At 49.3% G+C, this 24,614-nt stretch overlaps 2 protein-coding genes across 3 annotated transcripts in view; both read right to left on the reverse strand.

The window, feature by feature from the left end:
- Positions 1 to 5,165, reverse strand: part of IPO9 (importin 9) — a 29,248-nt gene extending 24,083 nt beyond the window's left edge. The window contains exon 1 of the mRNA XM_062624937.1: positions 4,979 to 5,165. Coding sequence (XP_062480921.1) covers positions 4,979 to 5,165 — 187 coding nt within the window. The remainder of the gene's footprint in view (positions 1 to 4,978) is intronic.
- A 2,358-nt stretch (positions 5,166 to 7,523) lies between these two features.
- The window catches only part of KDM5B (lysine demethylase 5B), a 49,630-nt gene continuing 32,539 nt past the window's right edge, over positions 7,524 to 24,614 (reverse strand). Inside the window, exons 18-27 of one of the 2 annotated variants that reach the window (XM_062624939.1) lie at positions 21,842 to 21,956; positions 19,616 to 19,971; positions 18,367 to 18,505; positions 16,838 to 17,017; positions 15,882 to 16,040; positions 14,220 to 14,705; positions 11,001 to 11,112; positions 9,746 to 9,900; positions 9,018 to 9,344; positions 7,524 to 8,406 (exon numbers count right to left, since the gene is read on the reverse strand). In XM_062624939.1, the coding sequence (XP_062480923.1) occupies positions 8,269 to 8,406; positions 9,018 to 9,344; positions 9,746 to 9,900; positions 11,001 to 11,112; positions 14,220 to 14,705; positions 15,882 to 16,040; positions 16,838 to 17,017; positions 18,367 to 18,505; positions 19,616 to 19,971; positions 21,842 to 21,956 (2,167 nt within the window). In that variant the 3' untranslated portion in view covers positions 7,524 to 8,268. Of the gene's footprint in view, positions 8,407 to 9,017; positions 9,345 to 9,530; positions 9,901 to 11,000; positions 11,113 to 14,219; positions 14,706 to 15,881; positions 16,041 to 16,837; positions 17,018 to 18,366; positions 18,506 to 19,615; positions 19,972 to 21,841; positions 21,957 to 24,614 lie in introns of those variants that run through there. The other variant, XM_062624938.1, reaches the window with a different exon arrangement.

A 24,614-nucleotide genomic window follows, 5' to 3' on the forward strand; every position in this document is an offset into this window, starting at 1 on the left:
TTCAGGCCATCTCTCCGATTTTCCAACACTTTTAAGCCTGCTCTCCAAGCAGACTGCAGTGCTCTCACTGCAAACCAGAGATGGGCTCACTCCTGCAGGGACCATGAGCTCTGGGGCTGAGAGGAACCCGCTGATAACTGCTCTGTGCCCAGGGACAACGGTGCACCTTAAAAACATTACAGAACTGTTATCTTCTTAACTGCTAAATGTGGCAAATTCCTATCAGGAGTTCTATTCATGGCATTACTTGGACAGACCAGATAAAGGGGGAATGGAAACACCAATCCCCCCCTCACCAGGATCAAGTGGATGCTTGAGCTGTCAGCAGCCCCGCTCCACACCCCTGAACCCTCACTGCCCCTTTGCCCGCCTGAACGTTGCTTTTCTTTATGTTCCATTAAAACCCAGAGACACCAAAGGTCACCAGGTAAACTTCCACCTTTCCAGGCACTGAGGACAATGCATTGCCCATCCCAGAGCTGTCAAGGGGTGCCTATTCCCACACCTGCTCAGCAGAGAGAAGATGCAGAAGCAGGCAAGAGATGGAGTCGCTGGGGATGTTTGGAAGTTGCTACAGGATGACATGGCAGGAAGAAACTGCCACCATGCCCTTACTGCAGAGCTGACATCCCATATTGCTCCAGAACAGCCCTATCAATCAGACAGGAGACTCCTCTTGGACAGTTCAGCCTGTCCACTCCTGACTGTCCATTTCTACCCATCCCCTTGGACAAGCACCGACCAGATCCATTATCAACCTGCTTCAGGGAGCTCGACTGCATCCTCTCAAAGACCTGAACCACCTTGAACTGGCTGAACCCCTCCTGACATCCAACAGCGATGAACTCCACAGTTTGCACGCTGGGAGAAACAACCTGCTTCCTTCTGCTTGTTTCAGATTCATTTTCACCTGATTTTAGCTTGATGAGAAGGCACAAATAACCCTCACACCTCACTCACCACCTCTGGTGGTTACTATTTTAAAGCCTCCATCCCAAACTCTTTCCCAGGCAGAAAAGCCAATGTATTTGCTCCTCCTGAGAGCAGCAGCTTTTCCACCCCTCTGTGAAGGTCCCTGTGTGTGTTTTACTGCCCTGCTTCACCCCTCCAGAAAGCAGCAAGCCAGCTTCACTGCAGAAGCATGAGGAATTGATGTGGGGCTTTGTTCTCTGCTCCCTCCTTAACGGTCCATTTGGCTTTCAGAGCACGGCAGAGCAGTGAATGGGTGTTCTCAGGAAACTCTCCACCCTGACAATGGGATTCCTTCTCCCAGTGACAATAGTTAGGCCAGCCCCTTGCTTTTTAAGGTGTCTCCTCCTCCCGCAGCACTGCTTTGCTGACACAAACACCCCCCATCTGCATGCTCCACTGGCTCTGGTGAGATCCTTCTGTAGCTGTCGCCACCATTCTCCCTGGCCAGGCTCTGATTTGCTCTTTTCCACATCATTTATGGATGTGCTGAGCAATCAGGCTTCACACGTGGGACTTTTGATTCTCCCCCTGCAGCATGAAACAGAACCGGTCACTCTGTACCTTGTCTTCATGCTTTTAACCAGTTAATCCAGGAGCTGTCTGCAGCAGTTTCCTTTCTTCACAGAGTTTCAGTAAGGGAACTTTCTAAGAGCTGTCTGGCAGTCCCAGGACTCTTGTCAGACACAGATCCACTGTGCCACAACCACCTCATGTACTCTCCTTATCCCAACTCTTGACATAACTACTGCAGGCAGAGCAGAAGCTGCCCTGACTCACCTGTAACAACCCCAACCTCAAGGTTCACCCTCTCCTCCCCTTACAGCCCTCACCAAAGCTGTCCCACTCATCTAAGTGACCTTAAGCACCAAGTTTACAGCCCAGTTTGTAGCAAGGTCATTTAACCTGTGAGTCCCTTTAAAACCCCTGGAGATCCATCCTGTAACCTGATGTGCTCCCTGCAGTGCGGCCAGTTCAGTGAAGCTCCTGGAAGGTACCTTGCACACTTCAGTCACCTCTGGCTATGAACACCTCTGAAACACGTTCTGCTTCTGCCCCATGCGAAAGCAGCCCAAGTTTTTATGTCTTTACGAAGTTCTTCCTCCATTTCTTTTGCTCTACCTCCATTTCCTTCTCATTAAAAGAGCCAACATTTGTGCTCTTTTCTACTGCTCTCACTTTTAGCATCTTCTTCACACTGCTTCATGACACATCTTGTGTTTCTCTAAAGTACTTCTGACACGCATGATCTACACCTTCACCTCAGGGACAAGGTGTTGTCAAACACCATATTCCTTTAGCTCCTTTTGGTTTCTGCAAGTTTCTCCATAGCAGGATATGGCTTATTCCTCCCGTGCTGCTTGACCAGAACAAGAGAGAAGGAATCACAGCAGCGCTAAATAATCCAGCTGAAAGAGACCACAGGCGGTCTCCATCCAACCCTGTGAGCAAAGCAGCACCAGCAGCATCAAACCAGGCTGCTCAGGGCACTTTCTAAGCAGGTTTTGGAGATCCTCAAGGCTGGGAACAGCGCAGCTTCTACAACAATCTGCTCCAAAGCTTGGCTCTGCTGACAGGGAAAAATTCCTCCTTATATCCAGCCTGAACATCTTGTTCCAGTCTGTGCCTGGTTTCCTTCATCCTCTCCAACCCCCCAGTGTCCTGACAGCCTCCTCATAGCTACCAGAAGCTGCTGTCAGATCTACCCCCAAAACCCTCTTTGTCTCCGCACTGGAAAACCCCTCTCCTCCAGCAGCTCCTCAAGTGTCGAGGGCTGCAATGTTTCTGCCCTTTGCTGAACTCTCTCCCCTTCGTCGCTGCCTTTCCTGTACTGGGAGGGTGGGAGCAAACCTGCACAAGTATTCCAGACGTGGTCAAACAAGCAGTGACCAGAGAGGGCTGATCACAGCCTCTGGTCCTGCTCACACAGCCCAGGATGCAGGTGGCCTCCAGGGCATGCTGCTGGCCCAGTCCAGCTCACTGGCCACCCGGATTTCCAGGCCACAAAGCTGCTCCCCAGCCCAGTGGTGCCTGAGCCACATCCCTGTGCTGGGTTCTGCCATCCCAGGTGCCCAGTTTGGTATCTGTCCTTGCTGAATCTCAGGAGGTTCCTCTCAGTCCATCCTTGCAAGGCTCTCTAGATGCAGCCCTACCCTCAAGGACATCAACTGCCTGCCCTCCAGTCTGGTGTCACTTGCAAACTGCAGATAAAGGTATTCTGTAGCCTCCTCCAGGCCACGGGTACCAGATCTGTGTGCTTCTGGAACTGCAACCACAGAGCAGTGGTGGGTGACTTTAAGGTATCTGTTAACTAGTGGAAAACACAAGCATAGATTACTTCATTCCTCTTGCCCCCAGTGTTGCCCATCACATGTAATTCTGCTGCATCCCTGGGCTCTCAAAGGTACTTCAGGGACATCCACCAACTAAAGCCATCAAACAAGATCCTTTCCTGAAAACCTGTTACCCAAAGCATGGCACAACCTTGACTTCATCTCCTGTGGTAGGATTCAGGCTCTTTGGGATAAACACTTGCTGCTGAAGACACGCTGACTGCGGTGGCTTTGCAAGGCAAAGGCGCTGTGGGTCAAGGAACCTCACAGCACTTCCAGACTCTGCAATGCCAGGAATCACTCACTGAAAGCCCCAAGAGCTGCGGTGGCAACGCATATTTCCTCCTAATGCATCAAAGAAGACTTAACCCGAGAGTGTTACAAGCACATCCTAAGGGACCACACAAACCTTTTATCAAACTATGCTTCCCATTGTCCCCGTGGTGTTCCCAGAGTAAGGCAATCCCAACACTGCTCCTGACCCTCTCACACCCTTACACCTGCCTTTAACATCAACCTCCTTCAGGGTATTTCTGAGCTACAGTTAAGGAGCAGGAAAACTTTGAAGCACTTCATGAAACACCTTCAGAATGGCTCTGTCAGACAAACATCAGGCGGAACTCGCAGGAGCATCCCTGAACAACCCATGGAGCTGCCACGGGCACAGCTCAGGGCCATGGGTGGCAGTGCTGCACCCTGCAGCACCCAGCTCCCATCACAACGACCACCACCAATCTTCCAGTGGTTCCTACAGATTCCAGTCCTTTAGGGTAGGTCACAGAATGAAGTGAAACAAAACGTTATCATCACTGGGGTTTTAAGTGGAGCTTCCACCCAGAAAAAAAAGCAGCAAGAGCATGAATTAGCTTACTGCCACCAGAAAAAGGCTGTGTTGGTAATGGAATTAAAGACTCTACTTGAACTTGAGGTGCTTGCTCTTTCATAGAAACTTCTCACAGGCTGGTTTGGGTTGGAAGGGACCTTAAAGCTCCTCCAGCTCCAACCCCTGCCACGGGCAGGGACCCCTTCCATAGAGCAGCTTGCTCCAAGCCCCTGTGTCCAACCTGGCCTTGAACACTGCTGGGGATGGGGCAGCCACAGCTTCTCTGGGCACCCTGTGCCAGCGCCTCAGCACCCTCACAGGGAAAAGCTTCTGCCCAAGAGCTCCTCTCAGTCTCCCCTCTGGTTACAGCCGTTTCAAGCTCTGTCCTTTCTCGGCCCTAGGCGGGTCACCATCCCAGCCCTCCACAACAACGGAGCCCCAGCCTGGGCCTTCCACACAAGACGGGGGCACAGCCACGTCCTCACCACGCTGCGCAGCGATGCTGACCCGCAGGACACGGGCAGCACAAGGGGGTCACTGCGGGACAGGCCCTGCGGCGGGCAGGGTCCCCACGACCGTGCTGCGAGCGGCGCTGAGGACTCGGGCTCGCCTGGAAGGAGGCTCCTGCCGGGGTCCCACCGGCGGGGCTGCTGCAGCGCAGGCCGCGGTCGGGAGGGCCCCGCTCCCCCGCCTCCCCCCTGGCCCGACCGCTCCATCGGGAAGTTTTGGCCGAGCCCAACGCGCGGCCACGAGGCGCCAGCACCGGGAAAGGTGGGAGGGGGGGAACCCGGCGGCGGCCTCTCCCCACCCGGACACCGCCGCCCTGGCTCCGCTCGGCGCGGCCCTCACTCACCCTCCGTCACCTCCAGCACCTTCACCTGCTCCTCGGCGGCGGCGCGCACCGCCTGCACCGGGCACAGGATCCCCGTCAGCGTCTCCACCAGCGCCTCCTTCAGCCCCTGCGCCACCGGCCCCGGCCCCGCCGCGGCCCCCGCTCCTCCGCCGCCGCCTCCGCCTCCCGCCGCCGCCGCGCCCGCCATGGACCCCCCCCGGCCCCGCTCCGCTCCGCCGCCGCGCGCGCCAAACGCAGGGCACGCATGCGCGAGCGACGCCGAGCGCCCCGCCCAATGCTCCCCCCCCCCCCTCGTCCGCGGGCCGCTCACAGCGCCCCCTGACGGCGCGGCGGTACCGCCGGTGCCGGGACGGGAAAATGGCGGCGACCGGAGGGAGGGACGGAGACGGGAGCGCTAAAGGCAAAGCCCTGCGCAAGGGCCGGGGCGATCCCAGACACGGGCTGCGTGGACAGCAGCGCCCCATGGCCCGGCTCTGGTGTGCGAGTGAGCCCTGAACCCCACCGTGAGCAGCAGGGCAGGGAGGGGATCCTGCCCCTCCAAGAGGAGGCCATGGGGATGCTGCGAGGGCTGGAGCAGCTCTGCTCTGGAGCCAGGCTGAGAGAGCTGGGCTGGGGCAGCCTGGAGAAGAGAAGGCTCCTGAAGGGGAGACCTGAGAGCAGCTCCAGTGCCTGAAGGGGCTGCAGGAAAGCTGGAGAGGGGCTTGGGACAAGGGATGTAGGGACAGGCCAAGGGGAATGGCTTTAACCTGCCAGAGGGGAGACTGAGATGGGATCTTAAGAAGGATCCACGCTGCCCTATCCCTGGCAGTGTTCAAGGCCAGGTTTGACGGGATTTGGAGCAACCCAAATGCCCCATCCCCGGACATCTTTGCTATGTGACTTCTTGTATAAAGGGAGTCTCCATCCCCTTTGTAGCCCCCTTTAGCTACCAACCAAACCCCAGCACCTCTTCATTCAGGACATAGCACTGTTTCTTTTCAACCATCTTTCAGCAGCCCTTCCTCTCAGCACCCAGAATGCATCCCCGGGGTAAGGGCGTTTGTTACTGCACTGGGTATGGAGTCAGTATCCGCCACCCCGCACCCCGTCCTCGGGTCAGGCTAACAACGGCCTTGCCGAGTCCCACAATGTACAAAGATGACAGTTTCAGTCTCATTTCCCCCTCTATGTGCCATTTAACATGCAAATGTGACTGCAGGGCTGTAAAAGGAGCATCCTCCCCCCCCCCCATCTATTGTTTCTATACCCAAATTTCAACTGCATGTGAAGTTATTAGTGACTGAGGGGTCATCCCTCCACCATCACACCCTGTTCTGTACCTGGAACTCACTTTAATCCGAGAACAGGATTTCCTTCCTCCCTTCTCACTCCAAAAGCACAGAAGGTGCGGGGCAAGGGAAGCCCTGCGTTAAAGTTTATACCAAGCCTTTGGCACTCTCATTTCTCCATTCCCCTTTTCTCTGCTGGTGGCTGCTCGCTGACCACTGATCACACGGAATCTGTAATCCCAGCCTCTGCCTGTGGAAAGGAAACCCTGCATGTGCATTAACTGTGTGCAAGCAGAGCAGGTGGATGGCAGATTAGGGGGCACGAGTGTGAAGAAAACCAGCACCACTCCTGCCGCCTTCATCCAGCAAGCGCTGACCCAACTGCCTAAAAACCTCTTTCCCACCTCCAGGAGCAGCCTCCTGCAGAGATCCAGCCCACGCTGCGGATCCACACGGATCCCCAGCTGCTGCTGTGGATCACAGCAGTGACCACTTCCAACCTTCCTGCTGCACAACGGCCGGAGCACCGAGACCAGAGGACAGGATGGCATCTCCCAGAGCTCCACAAGTTGAACCTCTGGCAGGCCAGGAGCCACCCCACTGCCACTGAGGCCCCTTGCAACACAGCAACAGCCAGGTCTCACGTTAGCAATTGCTCCCCAAAGGATTTGGGAGCAGCCCCACATGGGCTCCCTGTGGGCTTAAACAAACCACAGCTCCTCAACTGGTCCCCTCAGAGCAGTGCTGCTGCCATTGCCCTCACTGCCCCCCATTACCCACCAAGCCAAGGTCCCTCAACAGTCTTTGACACAATCACAACCAGTCCAGAAGTTGCCTTATTCCTCACGTTTTTAGCCTCAATGAAAGCAGAAGCAGCTGCAAGGGATCTGCCCTTGGGCCAGGCAGGGTGCTCTGTGGACCACACACACAAGCCTGGCAGAAGGAGCAGTCCCACACCTTTGCATCTTGCACAAGTTCCCCATTCCTGTCCCTGCCAGATCACAAATCCTTTGTATTCAATCATTTAATCACCCAACCTACAACTCATTTCTGTTTTGGAGAAGCTTTTGCAAGACTTGATGATAAAGGTTTTCCTTCTTTTTGGTGTGAACAACACTTAGATCAGTCTTCCCCTTCCCAGCCTGAGTACATGAGTAAGGTAAGAGAATATCCCTGTATCCCTGTTCTGTTTCTGTTCTTAAAATGGATTTCTCCAGTGAAACTATCAATGCAATCATACAGAGCCAGAGGGAAATGAAACTGCATTTCAAGCTCTCTAAAAACACCAACCTTTAATTTTATAACATAACCAGGGGTTTATTCCACAATATAAACTGCAACATTTGATACAAGCTACCCAAAAAAGGAGAAAGCCAAAATACAGCTGTGGCAATTACTTTACAGACCTTTTTTTTTCTTCCTGTCCCGTCTTCTACATCACCAGGCCATCAGTGACACTAGGATCTAACATTTGCTTTCTGTACACCAACCAATGCTAGAAGCGACACGCTGTTCAGAATCATTCCAGTCACTGAAACCAGACATAGAAGTTATTGCTCAGATAAATAAACCTAATCTACAAAAAACAAAGTGGAAAAAAAACCAAAACCAAACTAAAGTCTCCAAAGAGTTAACAGAGTAAACAGGGATTTCCTCACAAGAGGATTTATTGGAAAATTCATGGTGCAGGGCTTTTTTTGCACCTAAACCAAGCTGAATTAAATACGCCGGTAAATCCCAGAGAGGTAATTTAATGCTGTACAAGAAAAGGTGCGTGTTTCAAATGCCTTCCAAATCGGTGGAAACCCCTGCTAAACAGTCAGCATCTCGAACCTCAACAACCACAAACAGCTCAAGGGAAAATACAAAAGTGTCAAAAATTGGTTTGAGTTCTGGAAAATGATCCCATAAGGATAGAATTAGCACCATTTGCAATCTGGCTTTTAAACCAGCCCCTGTGGCTTTATTGGAAAACTCTGAAAAACCTTCTTTACTCAAGTCCTGAACGGGTTATGGGCAGTTTTATTTCCGATAGGGAGAGTCCTTGCCAGTGCAGCTGGCGCAGATGTAGTCCTCCTTCTCGGCCATTTCGGGAGAGATGCCCACACAGACCTGGTGGAACCACTGGTTGCAGCTGCCGTCGCACTGGACCCAATCCACCTGAGAGGAACAGACACACCAGGGTTCAGAGCAGGACCAGGCAAACACACACAGTGCTCATCAGTCATTCCTGGGCTCCTCATCTATCATGTATGGGAGCAGAAATGTCCCATTGTACAACTGCCTGCTGCTGGGTATTCAATTGTGTTCACTGTTATCTGGACTCCTGCAGTCCAGCTCCTCTGAAGCTGAGAGAAGGGCGCACTTCTCTCATCCCTCCTGTTGCTTTCCTACCTATTGCAAGATTATGGATGGCAACACCACCACAGCCCTCCCAGGTATCGGGGGTGCCCCTCTTCTCCCTTTCCCCATAGGGATGGACTGTGCAGAGCTCCAAGGCACTGCCCCATCCACAAAGCCAATCTGCATCCCTGTTCCAAGAGCAGAGATGAATGGGGTGTCTGCACAGCCCCACCTCCTCCTTCCAATTCCATGCAGATGTTTTGGTGTCCACCTGCCTCCCCCACGGCAGCCACACAGCCGCTCTTGATGCCTCAGATGCTGCCTCTGGGTTACCGAGTGCCTTGTGCTCACTCTGCAACTTGTGTTTGGGCAGATGAAGGCCCTAGATCCCAGCACTCAGAGCCCCGCAGCGGATCTGCTCTACTGACCTCATCTCCCTCAGGCTGGAGGCAATTCACAGCAGGGCAGATGGCATCCTCATCCTCAGAGTCCTCCTGCTCAGAGAACGACATGTCTGAGGGAAGCAAGTGGCTCTCAGCAGAGCGCTGCATCTCCAGGAGACGCTCCCGCTCCCTCTCCAGTTTGTTAGTGCCAAGATCCTTTGAGTGATTCAGTTTCAGCTTCTTCTTTTTGGGTGTTCTCATCTTTTTTACTCTTGCTCTCTTCCCATCGCAGAAGCTCTCTCTCTCCAAGCGACGCTTTAGTTTTCTCTCCATGTAACTCATTCCATCCTTTTTGCCTCGGCAACAATCATTCTATTGGGAAGATATTTTGGCACCTTTGTAAGAATGCAGCTAGCACTCATCATCCCGTTATTCCACACCCTGCTTTTAGCAATAGGCTTAAGTGAAAGTACAGCATTGGACAGAGTGCTGACATTTCAGCAGAAGGGCAGTGTGAGGGGAGCAAGGGAAGGGGTCACACATCCCACGGACAGAATGTAGAGAACAAAGGATCCTCATTTCCTGCCTCCGAGTCCACTGCTTCAGAGGCAGCGCTCTCAGAAAGCCTCAGCCCAGGGCAAGACTCAAATTAGGAGAGATGGATTTTCCTGGAAGCAGAGCCACACACACAAACCTCCTTGTAAAGCTCTTGGGTGCAGGCAGAGCCTCTACTCCACCGTGACCCAAGCTCACTGCTCTGGTCAGGCACTTGCCTTTTCACTCGGCGCTCCAGCGGGTGACCTCTGCTCTGTTTGCAAAGCAGGGCTTTGCTTTGTGAAGAGGATCTGGTACAGCTCCTGTATTTCGGGCAGGGAAACCTGTAGCAGCTGGGCTTCCATCATGAGCTCGTCCAGCTCTGTGCTAATGACTGTGATGAAAGACAGGCAGAGGAGAAAAGGAATTCCTCAGTGTCAGCCCTGATGAGAACTGCACAGAGAATGAAAACCCTTCCCTGGTAGCACATTAAAAAGAAACCCACAGCAACTGTGAAAGACTTAAATCTGCAACGCTATGAACTCTTCTCTGTTCCCTCTTCACCGCTCAATTTCAACAGCAGGTTGAAAAGAAAGAGGAAGGCTCACTCAGAAGTTATTGCACTGAGGTTCAGCACCCTTCCACATTTGCATTTCTTGCTGGATAAGCAATTGCCATCATTCTTGGCAATTTTGGCTGCTTCTGAAGCTACAAGCAGCGTGATGATCCCCTCACTACATAACAATAGTAAGATGAACAAACTGGGTGAAGTCTGTAAGTGGAGCCGGGAGAGGAGAGGAAGGGAAGCTGAGAGGATGAGCCTGGAAACAGAGTCCTGCTGCACAGTCCCCATCCACTGCTGCTGCGGCCTCCAATACTGGGCTTTTGGAATAGTCACAGCTTTTGAATAGAGTATTCACTACAACTCAAATATGGCCTGAAAACCAACCTGGTGGTACAAAGCACTGCCTGGCTTGATTTTAACTCTAACATTGAAGTGTCTTGTGTAGTATTAATATGGATTAAACTGCACTGAGTCTTGAAGATGTGAACACCAGACCTTTGTCCCCACAGCATTATGCATTAGAAGGAAAGAAATGAAAAAACAACTTCTTTTACAGTTGTAAAATGATGCAATTTACAGCATGTCTGTGGCAGTCCCATAAACACCAAGTCTGAGCAGGGAAGCATGCAGAGCCTGCAGCGGGGTCACCTGGAGCACAGCGCCAGCCAAGAAAGCTCGTCTCTGACTCTGTGCCTGTTGTGCTGCAGCAAAACGTATGTGGGCTCGTGTCCTATGGATTAACTACTCCAGCACCACTTCCCTATGTCATTCCCATCCATCTCCTACAACTTCAGGATCTCTACCCTCTGCCTTCCCCACCTGTGGCCATCTTCAACTGACCAGGTCACCCTCTCTCCTCCACCAAGCACAGTGAGGAACAAAAGGGGGAAAAGGGAGAAAGAAGCAAAATCAAAGTGAAGATTACAAACCATGAAGTGGGATGCAGTGCTGTCCTGTCGAAAATGGAGAATGTAAATAGATGGTTCTGTTATCCCAGTCATGAGGCATGGAGAATGACATTGCTCCAATTGTCTGGGAAACCTAGAAAACAAAACAAACCATACAGTTTCACTAAAGGTGTAGTTCTGAGAGTGTCCAATAGCTGCAGCAGACTCAATCCTTGTTTCTTCAATTGCTTACATCTTGTACTCCTGGAAACCGTTCAATCTAATCCACCCAACCCCTTCCTCCGACACCTGGAAACAGGCAAAGGAAACTCTTGCCAGAACTCTTAGCTGTGAACTGTAATTTCTGCAGAGATCAGAACCGGGCCCCATGCATGCAGCAGCCACAGGCTCCATCAGAGCACAGCCAGCCTGTGGAGCAGAGACAACACTCCTCACCTCAGCACACACACAAGACGTGCCAAAGGCAAAGCATGCTCTGGCTTACGCAAGGCAGCAAGGGTCATGTTTGGCCTTGGGAGTAACAGAAAGGCATCCAACAAAAGCCTTCCAAACTATCGCCTATCTCCCTAATGCAGGCTCAGACTCCAGCTCTCACCAATCCCTGCAGCTGTTTTGCAAGTGAAGTTTTCCAGCTCATCTGAATGTTCCCCATTCTTCACTTTGGCCAATGCCAAAGCAGCCCAACTCCAGTGGTTACTGCTACAAGCTTCCCTGGGGGAAGCAGTGTTCAAAACCCCAGCTAAGAGTTCAGGACTGCAATGCTGAGACACTGCAGTCACCAAAACCCCACCTCAAATCCATTGGGACCAAAGCTTTAGCTCAATGCCCGTGCTGATGGCTTGAGGTCACCTCTGACCTCAGCGCTGCTGGCTCCAGGGAGAAGGACCCAAACCAGCGCTATGAGAGCTCCCTTCACTAAGGAGGTTTCTTGACTTGAGCTCCAGCCCACCCAAAATTGTTGGGGTACTTTCAGGTCAGAGGAACCTCATGGTACCACACTGAGCTGCAAGCGCTGTGATAATAAAACTAAGCTTCCTGTTGCCATTTCTAGCCCAAACATCAACTTCTATGCCCAAATCTCACCCAGGTTTTTGCAGCTATACTGGCTGGTCCAGTAAAATGACACTTTCAAACAAATGATCAGAGAAATCCTCTTCAGATGCCTACACATGGGGTTGAATTTCTAAACCCAGGCTTGCCTACTTGAGCAATCTGGGCAACACCAGCACCTTGCTAGGGCTGAGTTACTCAAGAAGCAGCTACAAAACCTCTCAAGCACATGTGGCACATTTTATGGTCTAACAAACCGAGTATGAAAACATAAACACACTGATTGTGACAGGGTTGGAGGAGCAAAATAAAGGTGTTTAGAGGAAAAGCAAAAGAGTGCATTTCATTTTGGGGTGGTTGATGCTCTTTATGCTGCACTTTCAGATTTTTTCTGCATTTATTATCTCCCTCATGTCCACACCTGAAACTGCTGAGCTTAACTCAAGTTAACAGCAGAATATCCATCAGCAGAACTGATGGATGGGGCAGAACAGCTGATGTCATCTACCTGGACTTGTGCAAAGAATGTAATGCTGTCCCACACGACAGCCTTGTCTCTAAATTGGAGAGACATCAATTTGATGGCTGGGCCACTGAGTGGATGAAGAACTGGCTGGATGACTGCATGCAAAGAGTTGTGGTCAATGGCTCAATGTCCAGCTGGAGATGGGTAATGAGTGGTGTCCCTCAGGGCTCAGTGTTGGGACCCATCCTGTTCAACATCTTTGTCGGTGACATGGGCAGTGGGATTGATGCACCCTCAGCAGGTCTGTGATGACACCAAGCTGTGTGGTTCAGCTGATCCGCTGGAGGGAAGGGATGGGATCCAGAGGGACCTGGACACACTTGAGAGGTGGCCAATGCCAACCTCATGAAGTTCAATCAAGGCAAGTACAAGGTCCTACACCTGGATCAGGGCAATCCCAGGCACAGCTACAGGTTGGGCAGAGAAGAGATTGAGAGCAGCCTGAGGAGAAGGACTTGGGGGTGTTGGTGGATGAGAAAATGAACATGAGCTGGCTTCAGTATGCACTTGAGCCCAACAACCAACCATGTCCTGGGCTGCATCAAAATAAGCGTGAGCAGCAGGTTCAAGGAGGTGATCCTGCCCCTCTACTCTACTCTCGTGAGACTTCACTTGGAGCACTGTGTGCAGTTCTGGTGTCCTCAACACAAAAAGGACATGGAACTGTTGGAACAAGTCCAGAGGAGGCCACGAGGATGCTCAGGGGCTGGAGCAGCTCCTGTATGGAGCCAGGCTGAGAACACTGGGGCTGTTCAGCCTGGAGAAGAGAAGCTGTGTGGAGACCTCAGAGAAGCTTCCAGTATCTGAAGAGGGCTACAAGGATGCTGGGGAGGGACTCTTCATCAGGGACTGTAGCGACAGAACAAGGGGTAACGGGTTCAAACTGAAACAGGGGAAGTTTAGGTTGGATCTAAGGAGGAAGTTCTTTACTGTGAGGGTGGTGAGGCACTGGACTGGGCTGCCCATGGAAGCTGTGAATGCTCCATCCCTGGCAGTGTTCAAGCCAGACTGGATGGAGGCTTGGGTGACATGGTTTAGTGTGTGGTGCCCCTGCTTATGGCAGGAGGGTGACACTGGATGATCTTAAGGTCCTTTCCAACCCAAACCATTCTGTGATTCTATATTCAGCTCAGGAGTCCTAGTGTAAGTGATAAGGAGGAGCAGCAGTAATGAATGAAGGCACCCTGTTGAAAACAAGCTCATCTGAGAGCCATGCTGGTAACACTGTGGGCAGTCTGGGCCTCTGTTACTATTTCTCAACACTTGAAACTACATTTAAATACTTGTAAGAACAGAATATAAAGACTAATTGAATACTAAGCACTCTAGGAACAATAGCTTCAGCAACTCTTGTCGTTAACAGCATCACATCAGAGCACAGGAGTTGGGAGGAGGAGAAGGGAAAATGGGCTTGTTAGGAGTAATTGTCCCCAGGACTCCAGCAGAAGGAAAACATGAAGCTGTTGCTGGAGGACACACATGTCCTGGATAAACGCCAAGGCAGAACCAGAACTCCTTAATCTGTAAAGCAACACATGAGCAGTCTGCTCTGGTGGTATTTGCATGCAAACACAATGAACCAAAACCCAGAGAGCTACTACGGACCGTTTCTGCTGACCACACATCACCCACCGCCAGGAACCCCACCAGCACCTCAGCCTCACCTTGTTTGTCTCTGGCAATTGGCCTGACGTGGCTTGCCATCTGGTGTACAATAATCCTGAGCCAACTTTGTCTTGTATATGTTTTAGATTCCCTGAATACAACATTTGTTGTGCTCTGTGCTGCCAGTTCACAGTTCTCTCGATCATGTACCGCAAAGCATCCCCCTCAGGAAGCCTCACGCGGATGCGCTGCAGGGAGGCCAGCAAGGGCAAGATCTTTTCTAAAGGTGGCTTTTCTGATCGGTGACAGTGTGGGCAGAGCCACACGCGAGGTCCCTGCGAAACGTTGGGCACCGAAACGCAGCTGGTGTGGAAGAACCCTCGGCAGAGTTCACACTGGATCATGGGAGCAGCGGGCTCCTTCTGGCACAGACACACTTTCAGTTCCGTGTCCTCTTCACTGGACAGCACCTTCCCTTCGTTCGCTGCTCGCAGAGAACGCAACGCTTCCATCTCCTTCAACCGGGCTTCCCCAAGCGTGGCCATCTAAAAGGGAGTCCAAAGAAAGGGATGTCAGCTCGAAAGGAACATCACTCATTAGAAACGGGGTGACTCCGCACAGCCACGCTTGTCAGATACACCAGCGAGGAGTTAAGAAGCTCCTCACCCCCATATGCCTTCAACCTTGGAATGTTCAAAGTGAAGCACTTATGAGGATGTGCAACACCACTTCAGTTTCCTTCCATTTTCTCATAAGGCCCAGAGATATAAAGCTTATTCCTTTGCAAAAAAAAACAACCTCCTAACTCCCTTCCTCTCTGGTCCAAACCTGTCATGTTTGGTACTACAACCACATCACTTTCATTAAAGCAGCCTGCATTCTGAAACAAGTGCAGGTTTGGCTTGCAGGTACTTCTGGATGGACACGTCTCAAGTGTACAGCCTAACTCTGTGTACTTGTAAAACGTATCTGGGCAGTTTTCAGAAACACAAATTCACCTCTGGTACCCCCTCTTTGTACACACTGTCATGTGCACAGGGCCTTACCCTAACCTACGTACTCCCTTGGGAGTTTGGAAACACTAAATGAAACTGAGGTGTGCTGCCCTTCCTACACCCAGTCATAGAATCATAGTTTGGGCTGGAAAGGACCTTAAGATCATCCAGTTCCAAACCCCCTGCCATGGGCAGGGACACCTCACACTAAACCATGGCACCCAAGGCTCTGTCCAACCTGGCCTTGAACACTGCCAGGGATGGAGCATTCACAACCTCCCTGGGCAACCCATTCCAGTGCCTCACCCTGAGCCTTTTTCTCAGGCATCTGCAAATCTAGCTGCCAACAGATTAAAACTTGAATGTCCCATACCTGAAGGGACAACTAAATTCAAACCCTACCAAATCGGTCTGCTGCTCCTCATTAACCATGGGACACTGTTTAATCTGACCATGGTGGAGGCTCTGAAATAGGGCTTTTGGGATGAAGCACTTCACCTACATCCGGAACTAGTATTTTCCTGACTTCACCATGCATGAGCTTTTCTCTAATTACGGTGTTTGTTCTAATTATAGATGGTGTAGGGTTACTGTGAAAGGATCAGACTTGGGAAAGCCCTATCCTATCTTTAATAAGGTTTTGGTAGGGAGGGTGAGAACAGATCTCAACAAGGATTCAGGGAACTCAGAAGAAACTGCAGTTCAAAGCAGCCCTGGGCCACGTACCGCAGATGCGGTGTCTTTGCTCTCGGAGAGCGCTCTTTCCAAGTCACTCAGAGTCTCCAGCTTGGTGCTTTTCTTCTTTCCACCTGGCACCGGCTCCTTCAACTTCTTCTGCTTTCTTTTCAGATTCAGCATGCCAATGTCACAGCGGGGACACAGCACCTGAGGGACAGAAAAGCAGTGTTCCCTGCCGTGTTCGTAATGCGTTCGTCCCGCCCTAGCACAGCCATGAATGAGTGCTTACAACAGGGATTCCTGCAGTTTTTTCCATCAAAGACTCAGGGGACTAGAATGAAGTTATATGGAAATTGGGGAGAGCTGGAAGGTTAAAAACACAGTTTTATTGAATGGGAGGAAACACCTGCGTGTTTCATTTGGATTGCTGATATGTACAGACAGCTGATACATGGACAGCCTCTGTGCCATTTAAACTGCAAGCCCTGAAATAGAGTATTCCAGGGGCTGCCCTGCATTCCCATCTGTATCAACAGACAGGAGGGCTGGGGGTCTTAAGAGGGGCTCAGCATAGGTGAGGGTGGACTGCCCAAGAACACACACAACAAGAGCTTCAGAAGGGCAGCAGCTACAGCCTCACCCTTATCACAGCCAAACCCAAGGTGGACAAAGTGAACCTGTGCTCCAGTGCCTGCACTGAAGTAACTTCAGTGCCATGAGTACATTAATATTCCCATAGCCACATTTGAAATGTCAGGCTATGGCACAGCATGCTCTTTAGCCATGGATTAGAAAGAATAGAGGAAGTTTGGCTAAACCTTCAGCATTTTACAAGTTTGACCTATACTTTTAATGATCATGTTAATCTAATAAAAATTATGTTCAGCAATATAATCCTAAAACAGTTCTGCAAGTATACTTGCTATTTATTGCTACTTCAGGAGTTAATGCTGTAACCCTAACTGACGTGCTGCAGCTGTGCTGGGAACGGTGAGATCTCTTACCTCCAAAAGAGAGTAAGGGGAGTTCTCGCACAGGAATGTGTTAGCTGCACACTCCTTCCACGCTTGAACTTCTGACACCAAGGACTCCAGCCTTGGCAGGTAGTCCAGATGCACTGGAATGGATCGACCTCTCGTGACAAGCTCTGCTAGTGTGTCCAGCACAGGCACACGTCCTCCAACCTGCCAGATTACATAGTAAGAAACGCTGGATGCATCAAAGACATTCCACAAATCACAGCAAGTCGTCTAGATTACCTGAAGGTAGAGCTTGAAAAATCAAATCTACTGCTAAGCCACTTCAGTCACTTCCAGAGCTGTTCCAACACTTGTGCTTCTCATGCTGCAGTCATTAATTACACAGACACTACTACTAAAACCCTTGGAGAGGGAGAATACCCTCAACCAACTGACAGTTTAAATAAACAAATGAGACCAGTGACATAACCAACATAAGCAGACTCCAAACTAACAATCTGCATTCACAGCAGAAAATCAAAACCATTCTGAAGCAGACCCTGAAGGCAAGTCCAGCCCAGTCCCTGCCCTGCCACCAGCAATGCACCATCCCAAGTACCCAGCGTGCTGGCTGAAAGTGACTGTTCACTCACTGCACAGCCCACGCCTCAGGCATCCCAGGCACATGAAGTCCAGCTGTAAAGCAGCACTGAGAGGCAATTTCTACAATAGGCAGGGCCATGGGACTCGAGAACTATTCATCCAGAGCAAGCCCAGCATCTCCAGCAGCAAAACTCAAAGTAGTGATGCCAGCTTCCACCTCCAGATTCAGACAGAGCTGCTGCAAAGTTACATGCATTTTAATCCATGAAATTAAAGGCTGACCATAAGGGAACACAACAAGAAACAACCTTGAGTCTGTCTTAATAGCTAACAGATGAGGGAATACCTCTCCATCTCAGGCTGGCTGATAACGACACTGATAATAGCACTAACGATACCACTGTGGAAATGGCAAATGAATTCTATGGGGCCTCAGAAGAAGTGATTCCACCACCAGTAATTACTAATATCCTTGTGCCATCAGGTCAGAAGTTCCTGCTTTAGTCAGGCAAATGAAGGATGTGAGAAAATATTACAGGTGACCTTTAAAGATCTTAGGAGATTTGTTTCTTCAGGAGTCAGCAAGCAGAACTTTGACTGGGTCACCCACTCCATAGTGCGTGTTACAGGAGTGCAGCAAGATGCACAATCTTAGAACCAATGGCACACGGAAATCTGAGTACCAGGTAACTGTTAAAATGCAATGAAGCAAAACTTACCTTAAGGTAAAGTTCTGTAACATCTTTTTAACTTTAGATTTTTTGTAATAGCTCCTTTATAGATTTTATTGCACCCGGTTAATTGCAAAGGTGAAGGAATACGAAACAGCTCCAGGAAGTAAAACCAAGAGCACCCAGAGCATAAGTACACCATGTCTAAGGCAACAAGATGAAGCATTCTTACTTCAGTGTGATCCTGAAGCACCAAAACACCCATGATGGTGCTGAGCAGGGGTGACGGAGCTTACGTACCTGCAGAGCTTCCACTTCCTGCAGCCAGTCTTTGGCCTTCTGCACTGCGTCTTTCAGTGCGACACCGCTGGGGAGATAGGCTGGGATCTCCTCTATCTCCTTCACTGCTGCTACGAGAGTGCTCAGTGACTGCCGGGGTCTACGTAAAGAACACAGCTCAGTGTCAAACACTGCAACACGAGTAGGGGGGGTCTGCTCATCTGGTTTATTAAAGCCCGAGGGTTACAGCAGATAATGATGTTATGTCAGTACTGGAGGTGCAGCCTGTATCACCAGAGCATTAGTAACGAAGGTGGGCTTCTGGAAATGTACATGTGTCTGCTATAGACTCCTACTCACACATGTGGGCTTAAGGAGGATTTAACATTTAGTCACTTTTGACTGATAAGAACCTTGGATCCTCAAATGCACACTGAACCTTAAAACCAGTATCAGCCAAGAGATCCTGCCCAAAGATGGCTTTTCTGGACTTCACAATTGGATTCTGCTATCTTAGAAAGGCACAAACACAACTGCACCTCCAATCTGGAGGTTAATCCCAAACTTACTCCAGTTCTGAGCTCTCTGAAGTTACCATTTCAAACAGCAGCATTACCCAGGAGTAAGAACACTCCAATGTGTTCAGAACTGGGAGGCTGCAGGGAATTCTCAAACGTAAAATTAAAAGTGAGGAATCCTCAGAGAAGAAACCTTGCACACAAGTTTATATCATCTTTCTAAGCTTGACGTGGACTGTGCTCTCCCCCATTTTACTTTATAAATCAGAAGGTCAAAGCAATGAGCAGAACCATTCTCCTTACTAAGGTTCTATCTGGCTGGTTTCCTTTCCCCCTGCACCAGTTCATCTGGAAAAACCTCCTCAGTGTTAGAAATAGTCCATCTCATGCAGTTTTACCAGTTGGTGGCATATATCCCAGCTCCATCTGGACATGCATCCTCCAGTCTAGTGCTGGGGGAGGGAAGCAGGTGGAAAGGAACGAAGAGGTGTCTTAAAACCCTTCCTGGTGTCAAATGGAGAATTCTCACAATGATTGTGGAGCACCACAAACACCAGGAACAAACAGCAATGTCTAAAATTGCTCAGGCAACTCCTCTCCCTCCTCCATCCTTTCCCCCTTTTGGATGGCAGAAGATTTGCCTTCATGTTGTGAACTGGGTGAACACAAGAGAGCCCCTTCAAAGCAAATCCAACTATTTCCACTTTAAACAGCTCCTGGAGCTACAAAACACAAAGATTTAGCCTCTCTACCTGGCCTTTATCAGGTTTCTGGCTTTGTCATCCCAGTGTTCGGACACAGTAAGCAGCTCCTGCAGCTTCGCCATCGCTTTCTCAACTGCTGGGTAGGGAGCAAGTCCAACACCTGAGTCTATGAGACGTCTCATATCATCTAGAGTGAGAGAGCTGTGGTCTGAGGAAGTGAGCTGCACGTCCTCCAGCCAGCGTGCCTGCTCCAGGCGGATCCGCAGTTCAGCCAGCTGGGGCAGGTCAACGTCAAAGTCAAAGCTGACGTCCAGCAGCTCCTGCAGGTCTGCAGCACTAGGCATCTCTTCAGAGAGGAGTTTTTGGCTCTGCTGCTGAAAAGCTTCCACACGATCAAGAAGATCCTGAAATATAGAAATGCAACAATACATCAGAGAAAAAAGCCCCCACTGCCAAGTTATCATGACAAAGAGTGTGTCAGTGCACGTATCAGCATCTCCTCATACATAATGGGTCTACAAGCCTGAGGATCACAGAACAAGGGGATACCACTCTAAACCCCTTCTGAACCAAGAGACAGGTGTCAAAGAGGTCTTAGAAGAATAAAAAGGATCCAAAGGGACATTTTAAATGTTCCATTAGTGCTTTTTCTGGCTTTGTTCTGCAACGATTAAGGAGGCTGAAGAACAGCAAGGTTAAGGTTAAGAAGGCTTTGAAAAATGCTGGGGAGCACACGGAGCTTCTGGGGCTCATTTCTGCTGTACTGTTAAGGTTTTTGAGCTGCACCAAGTCCCAGTAAGCCACAGGCATTTCACTGTTTCATGCAGTGCAACACCTGCTCTCTCTGCATACATTTAACAGCCAGTTACCCCTAAAAGGTCCCTCTGTGGGTGTTTGCACTTCACCCAGCATCACGGACAGCTAGTCAGAGTAACCTCACTGCAAAGGCTGGAGTTATTCTGTACCTAGCCATCCTGCCCAGTGCTCCTAGTACTGCCTGAAATGCTATTCCAGGAGCAAGTTCTTCCTTCATAGCTGATGTCTTGGTATACTGCCAAGAAGGTTGTTTGCCAGAACAGGCAATCTCACCCATAATGGAAATAAAACCTATTTAGAGATATATTAAAGTGTGAACTGATCTCCAGGAACTGACATTTGTATTAACACCCTAATTTGCATGACTACATATAACTTAGGACTGTTGAGGATGGTATAAAAGAATCCCCTGACCATATGTGTTTTGATATTTCCCTGTTCAAGAATGCCAGATGGAGAAGAACTGTTTGCATGTCTGGCATTGCTGAACTTCTGCTTTTTAAATAGGAAGATAACTTCAGAGTTACAATGCTATAAACAAATAACTGTAAATAGGATTACATAAAATCTGATTCACACATTCCAGACCCAATAAAGCTTCAAAGCAACAATCATAAAGCTGAGCTGGTCTATTCTGATTCAGCGACACTGGTCTCTCAGCATTGTGCAGACACTTAGGAGCCAGGCTGGGAGCTGGACACTGCATCTCCTGCTTCTCAGAGTCACAAATATGCAAAGCCCTTCTCCTTTAAGGCAGGAATTAGAGCTGCACATGATTATTTTCCTTTACAATATGCAACATTTTGGCAAATTCTGAAACCAAATCTTGACTTATTTGCAATTTGGCTGAGGGCTGACCAGCTGGCAAGCAAATAACCAGCACTGGCTGCTGGTTGTGGGAGTCAAAGTGGTCTGACTCACCCTGAGCAGCAGGTACTCTGCTGGAACAAGCTCTTGGGGAGCCTGGCTGGCAGCTTTGTCTTAGGGCTATCTGTGCTTTTCCTGGCACATGGGTTGATGGCATGAGGAGGTATCTGTTTACAAGGCTACGAGAAAGCTGGTTCTTGAGTAACAAAGTGATCTGAACAGGAGAACTGTCACTCAGGGCACTTTGGAGTTTTGAATATTCTCAAACCCTGCTTCACTCTTAAGAGGACACTGGTTAACTGAGCCCAAACTTTTAGTCTGGAGTTACACAAGTCACCCTGCTGCTTCTTTGCATTACTTCAGACAGCATTACCACTTTGATTGCCTTATGTAGTATAAAAACCTAGTGACCGTGGACACCAGCAGGACAGAGAGCTCCGTTCTTACACACCTCCTGTGCACAAGTTACCCAGACCTGCCAGTTCAATTGATTTCGTTCTTGGAGCAACCAGTAAGACAGCAGATTAACACAGTGCAAATACATCACTAGGACAAACGCTCATGTTCGTCCCCTACAATTATGCAGGTTACCTTCAATAAGGGTGTCTGACTGAGGACACAGGGTAGAGCATACAGCTGCCTCACAAACAGCCTCAGCTCATTCACAGTCAGCTGATTTTGACACTTGCCTCCTCCGGAGCGGTACCTGCAATCACACAATTCAACTTTGTTGGGTGCCACTGAACAAGAAAATAAACTCTAAACTTCTCAGGCATCTGCTCATGATTTTGTGCAAGATGAGCTTTACTCACAAATAACACAATATTCCAAAGCATCCAGCAGCGCAGGGCATACGTACATGGGGAAGCTTCCTTTAGCTATAGCAGAATGGGCTATTGTTGAAAACACTCTTCCATATTAAATAGTATTCTGGAATAACTCTTCATTCTTGGAAGAGCACTGGTTATTATGGAATAAAATTGAGCCTTTTTCCAGAACACAAAGTAATTGTGGATAAACTATTCAGTTATGTTGCAATAGCTATTGTAGCGCGCTCTCCCCATGCCCATTCCAAAGGAGACCAAATCCCAACTGTGAATGGGTTTTATCTTTACAGGTCATGTAGGCACTTCTGACAAATCCTCTTTACGCTGAAATCACCATTCTCTTTTTTACCTACAAGCTCTGTATCAAACGAGTGGCTTAGAAGGGTTAACAAATTGGCTAATATTAAAAACCTCTCTGAACTCAAGCCAGTATTAACTGGGTCTGAGAACCCTGAACAGAAAAGGAAAGAAATCTCTTACAATGCTGGCTCCGATTTAACCCACAATGTGTCACTGAAACAAAAGAGGAAAGCAAGAGCCCAGTGGGATGTGCCAGCACGACTGCAATGTGAACACTAGGGAATTTTAATTCACCGTTTTATGGTAAAAATAGGTGGTTTTGAAGGTTATGCAAGGTCACATTGGGAGGTCCAAAACCCGTAGGTCCATAATAAGCAGAATAAAATGAATTCCAAACCTCAGGTACAACACAGGCTGGTTTGTGGTTTACAATGGTTTACTGGGCTTTGTGGAAGCTCTGCAGGATCAAGTTTGAAAAGGAAATATTCCTCTACATAGTCACACATGTAAGTGCAAGTCCAACTGTTACATACGTTTTTGATAACATGAAATTACATGAACCTAAAAAAGCAGTATTCCCAGAAGAGCCCATGCCCATCTTGTGTTATTAATCACAAAGATCTCTAAGCACAAGGTCTCCAAACTCTTGGAGACTAAGCATCAGAAAAGGTATCATCAGACCTAGAGAAGGAAGGGGATGGATAGTGAGAACATCCCTCTGTGCTTGCCCTGCTTTTCCCTTCCAGTGCCAGAGAGGAACAAGGGCTACATGGTCTTTGGGATCCCTTGGATCAAGGACTGAATTGATCTCTTGGGATCAATTCAAAGAGCTGGTCACAGAACAATCTTCCAAGCAGCAACTGGTGAGACTGCTCATCCCTCACCACCACAAGAACCAAAGAAACGGGGAAGTACAGCCCGTCCTTCTTCAGATACCACAGAGGTGGTAATGAGCTGGAGTCACAGGATTGACTCCAAGAGAACATCTATAACCTATCCCGGTCTTTTCTCCCCAGGAACTGTTGGGTGTATTATACAGGAGGAGATCCTTGAGTATCACTGACCACCACAGTTAACAGGGATGACCTTTCCAGTAGAGTCAAGCCTACTGCTCCACTTTCCAAACTCGGAATCAGAACAAAACGCTTAGTCCATAAAGAAAAGTTTGTCAAAAGCATGAATCACATGCTAGGCAGAATCCACAGTCCTTCCTAACCAATACACAGCAGATGGTGTGATGAAGGTTACCCAAAATCCTACAGATATGTGAACTTCACAGAGATGAAACTGTATTTGATATAACAAGTATCAAGATTTTCAGCAGATTGTTCTTTATGTCTTCTAGATGTGCTGTGAGCACTCCCCCCTTCAATTGTTTAAGGGGGATAAAAGCCATCCACCAAATAACACAGGTTTTTACAACTCTAATTAGGAAGATTTGCAACTGGACTTTTCCCAGAAATACACCATAAAGATCAAAGGAGAAATAGTGAGAGAAAGGCTGAAACCAATTCTGGAGTAAATAAGAAACACAATCCAAGCACTACCTGCATCCTGTGCAGTGCAGCACTGGGTGGGTTACTAACCACAGACTGTAATGCTGAAGGAGCTGGCAAATACAGCTGTGAGAAACGCTAACACACTGTCATAGTGACAGTGAGAACAGACCTGGTCAAGGAAATGAAGGTAAAAATTCCCCCTGGCTCTTCCCACACCAAGCAAAGATGGTACGGATACAGAGCAGGAAGGACTCTTGGAAGAGCTCATCTGGCACAGAACAGCTGGGAAAGGCCTGGCTGCTTCTCCAAGTTCATCATCAAGAGCAAATACCAAGGATGAGAGAACACAGACTGGGGATGCCAGAATGAGAAGAGATGCTTCAACACTCAATGAAGGAAGTGATTAGGAGTGGACAGGTCCTTCAATAACGGTGCCATGAAACTCTGCACTAGGGATTACCTATCTGGCAGAGGCCATGCCTGTTGGAATGCTGGATCTTTTATTTCCTGATGTAATATTTTTACATTGCTGTGACAGAGGGTTCATCCTCTTGTGCTGGCAAGACAGTGAAGGTGAATTTTTATCAAGTGCTTGCTACAAAGCCTCATGCAAAGATCGCTACGAGGGCTAAGTGCAGCTACAAGAATGATGTCTAAACAGCAGCTGAACGTTTTACTACTGAAGCCCTTCAAAGCTGGCCTTAAAGTACTGAAAGAACACAGGGAGTGACAAGCTAC

Source organism: Pezoporus occidentalis, unplaced genomic scaffold, assembly GCF_034315485.1.
Source record: "Pezoporus occidentalis ecotype Australia unplaced genomic scaffold, CSIRO_AGI_Poc_V1 ctg274, whole genome shotgun sequence".
Lineage (NCBI taxonomy): Eukaryota > Metazoa > Chordata > Aves > Psittaciformes > Psittacidae > Pezoporus > Pezoporus occidentalis.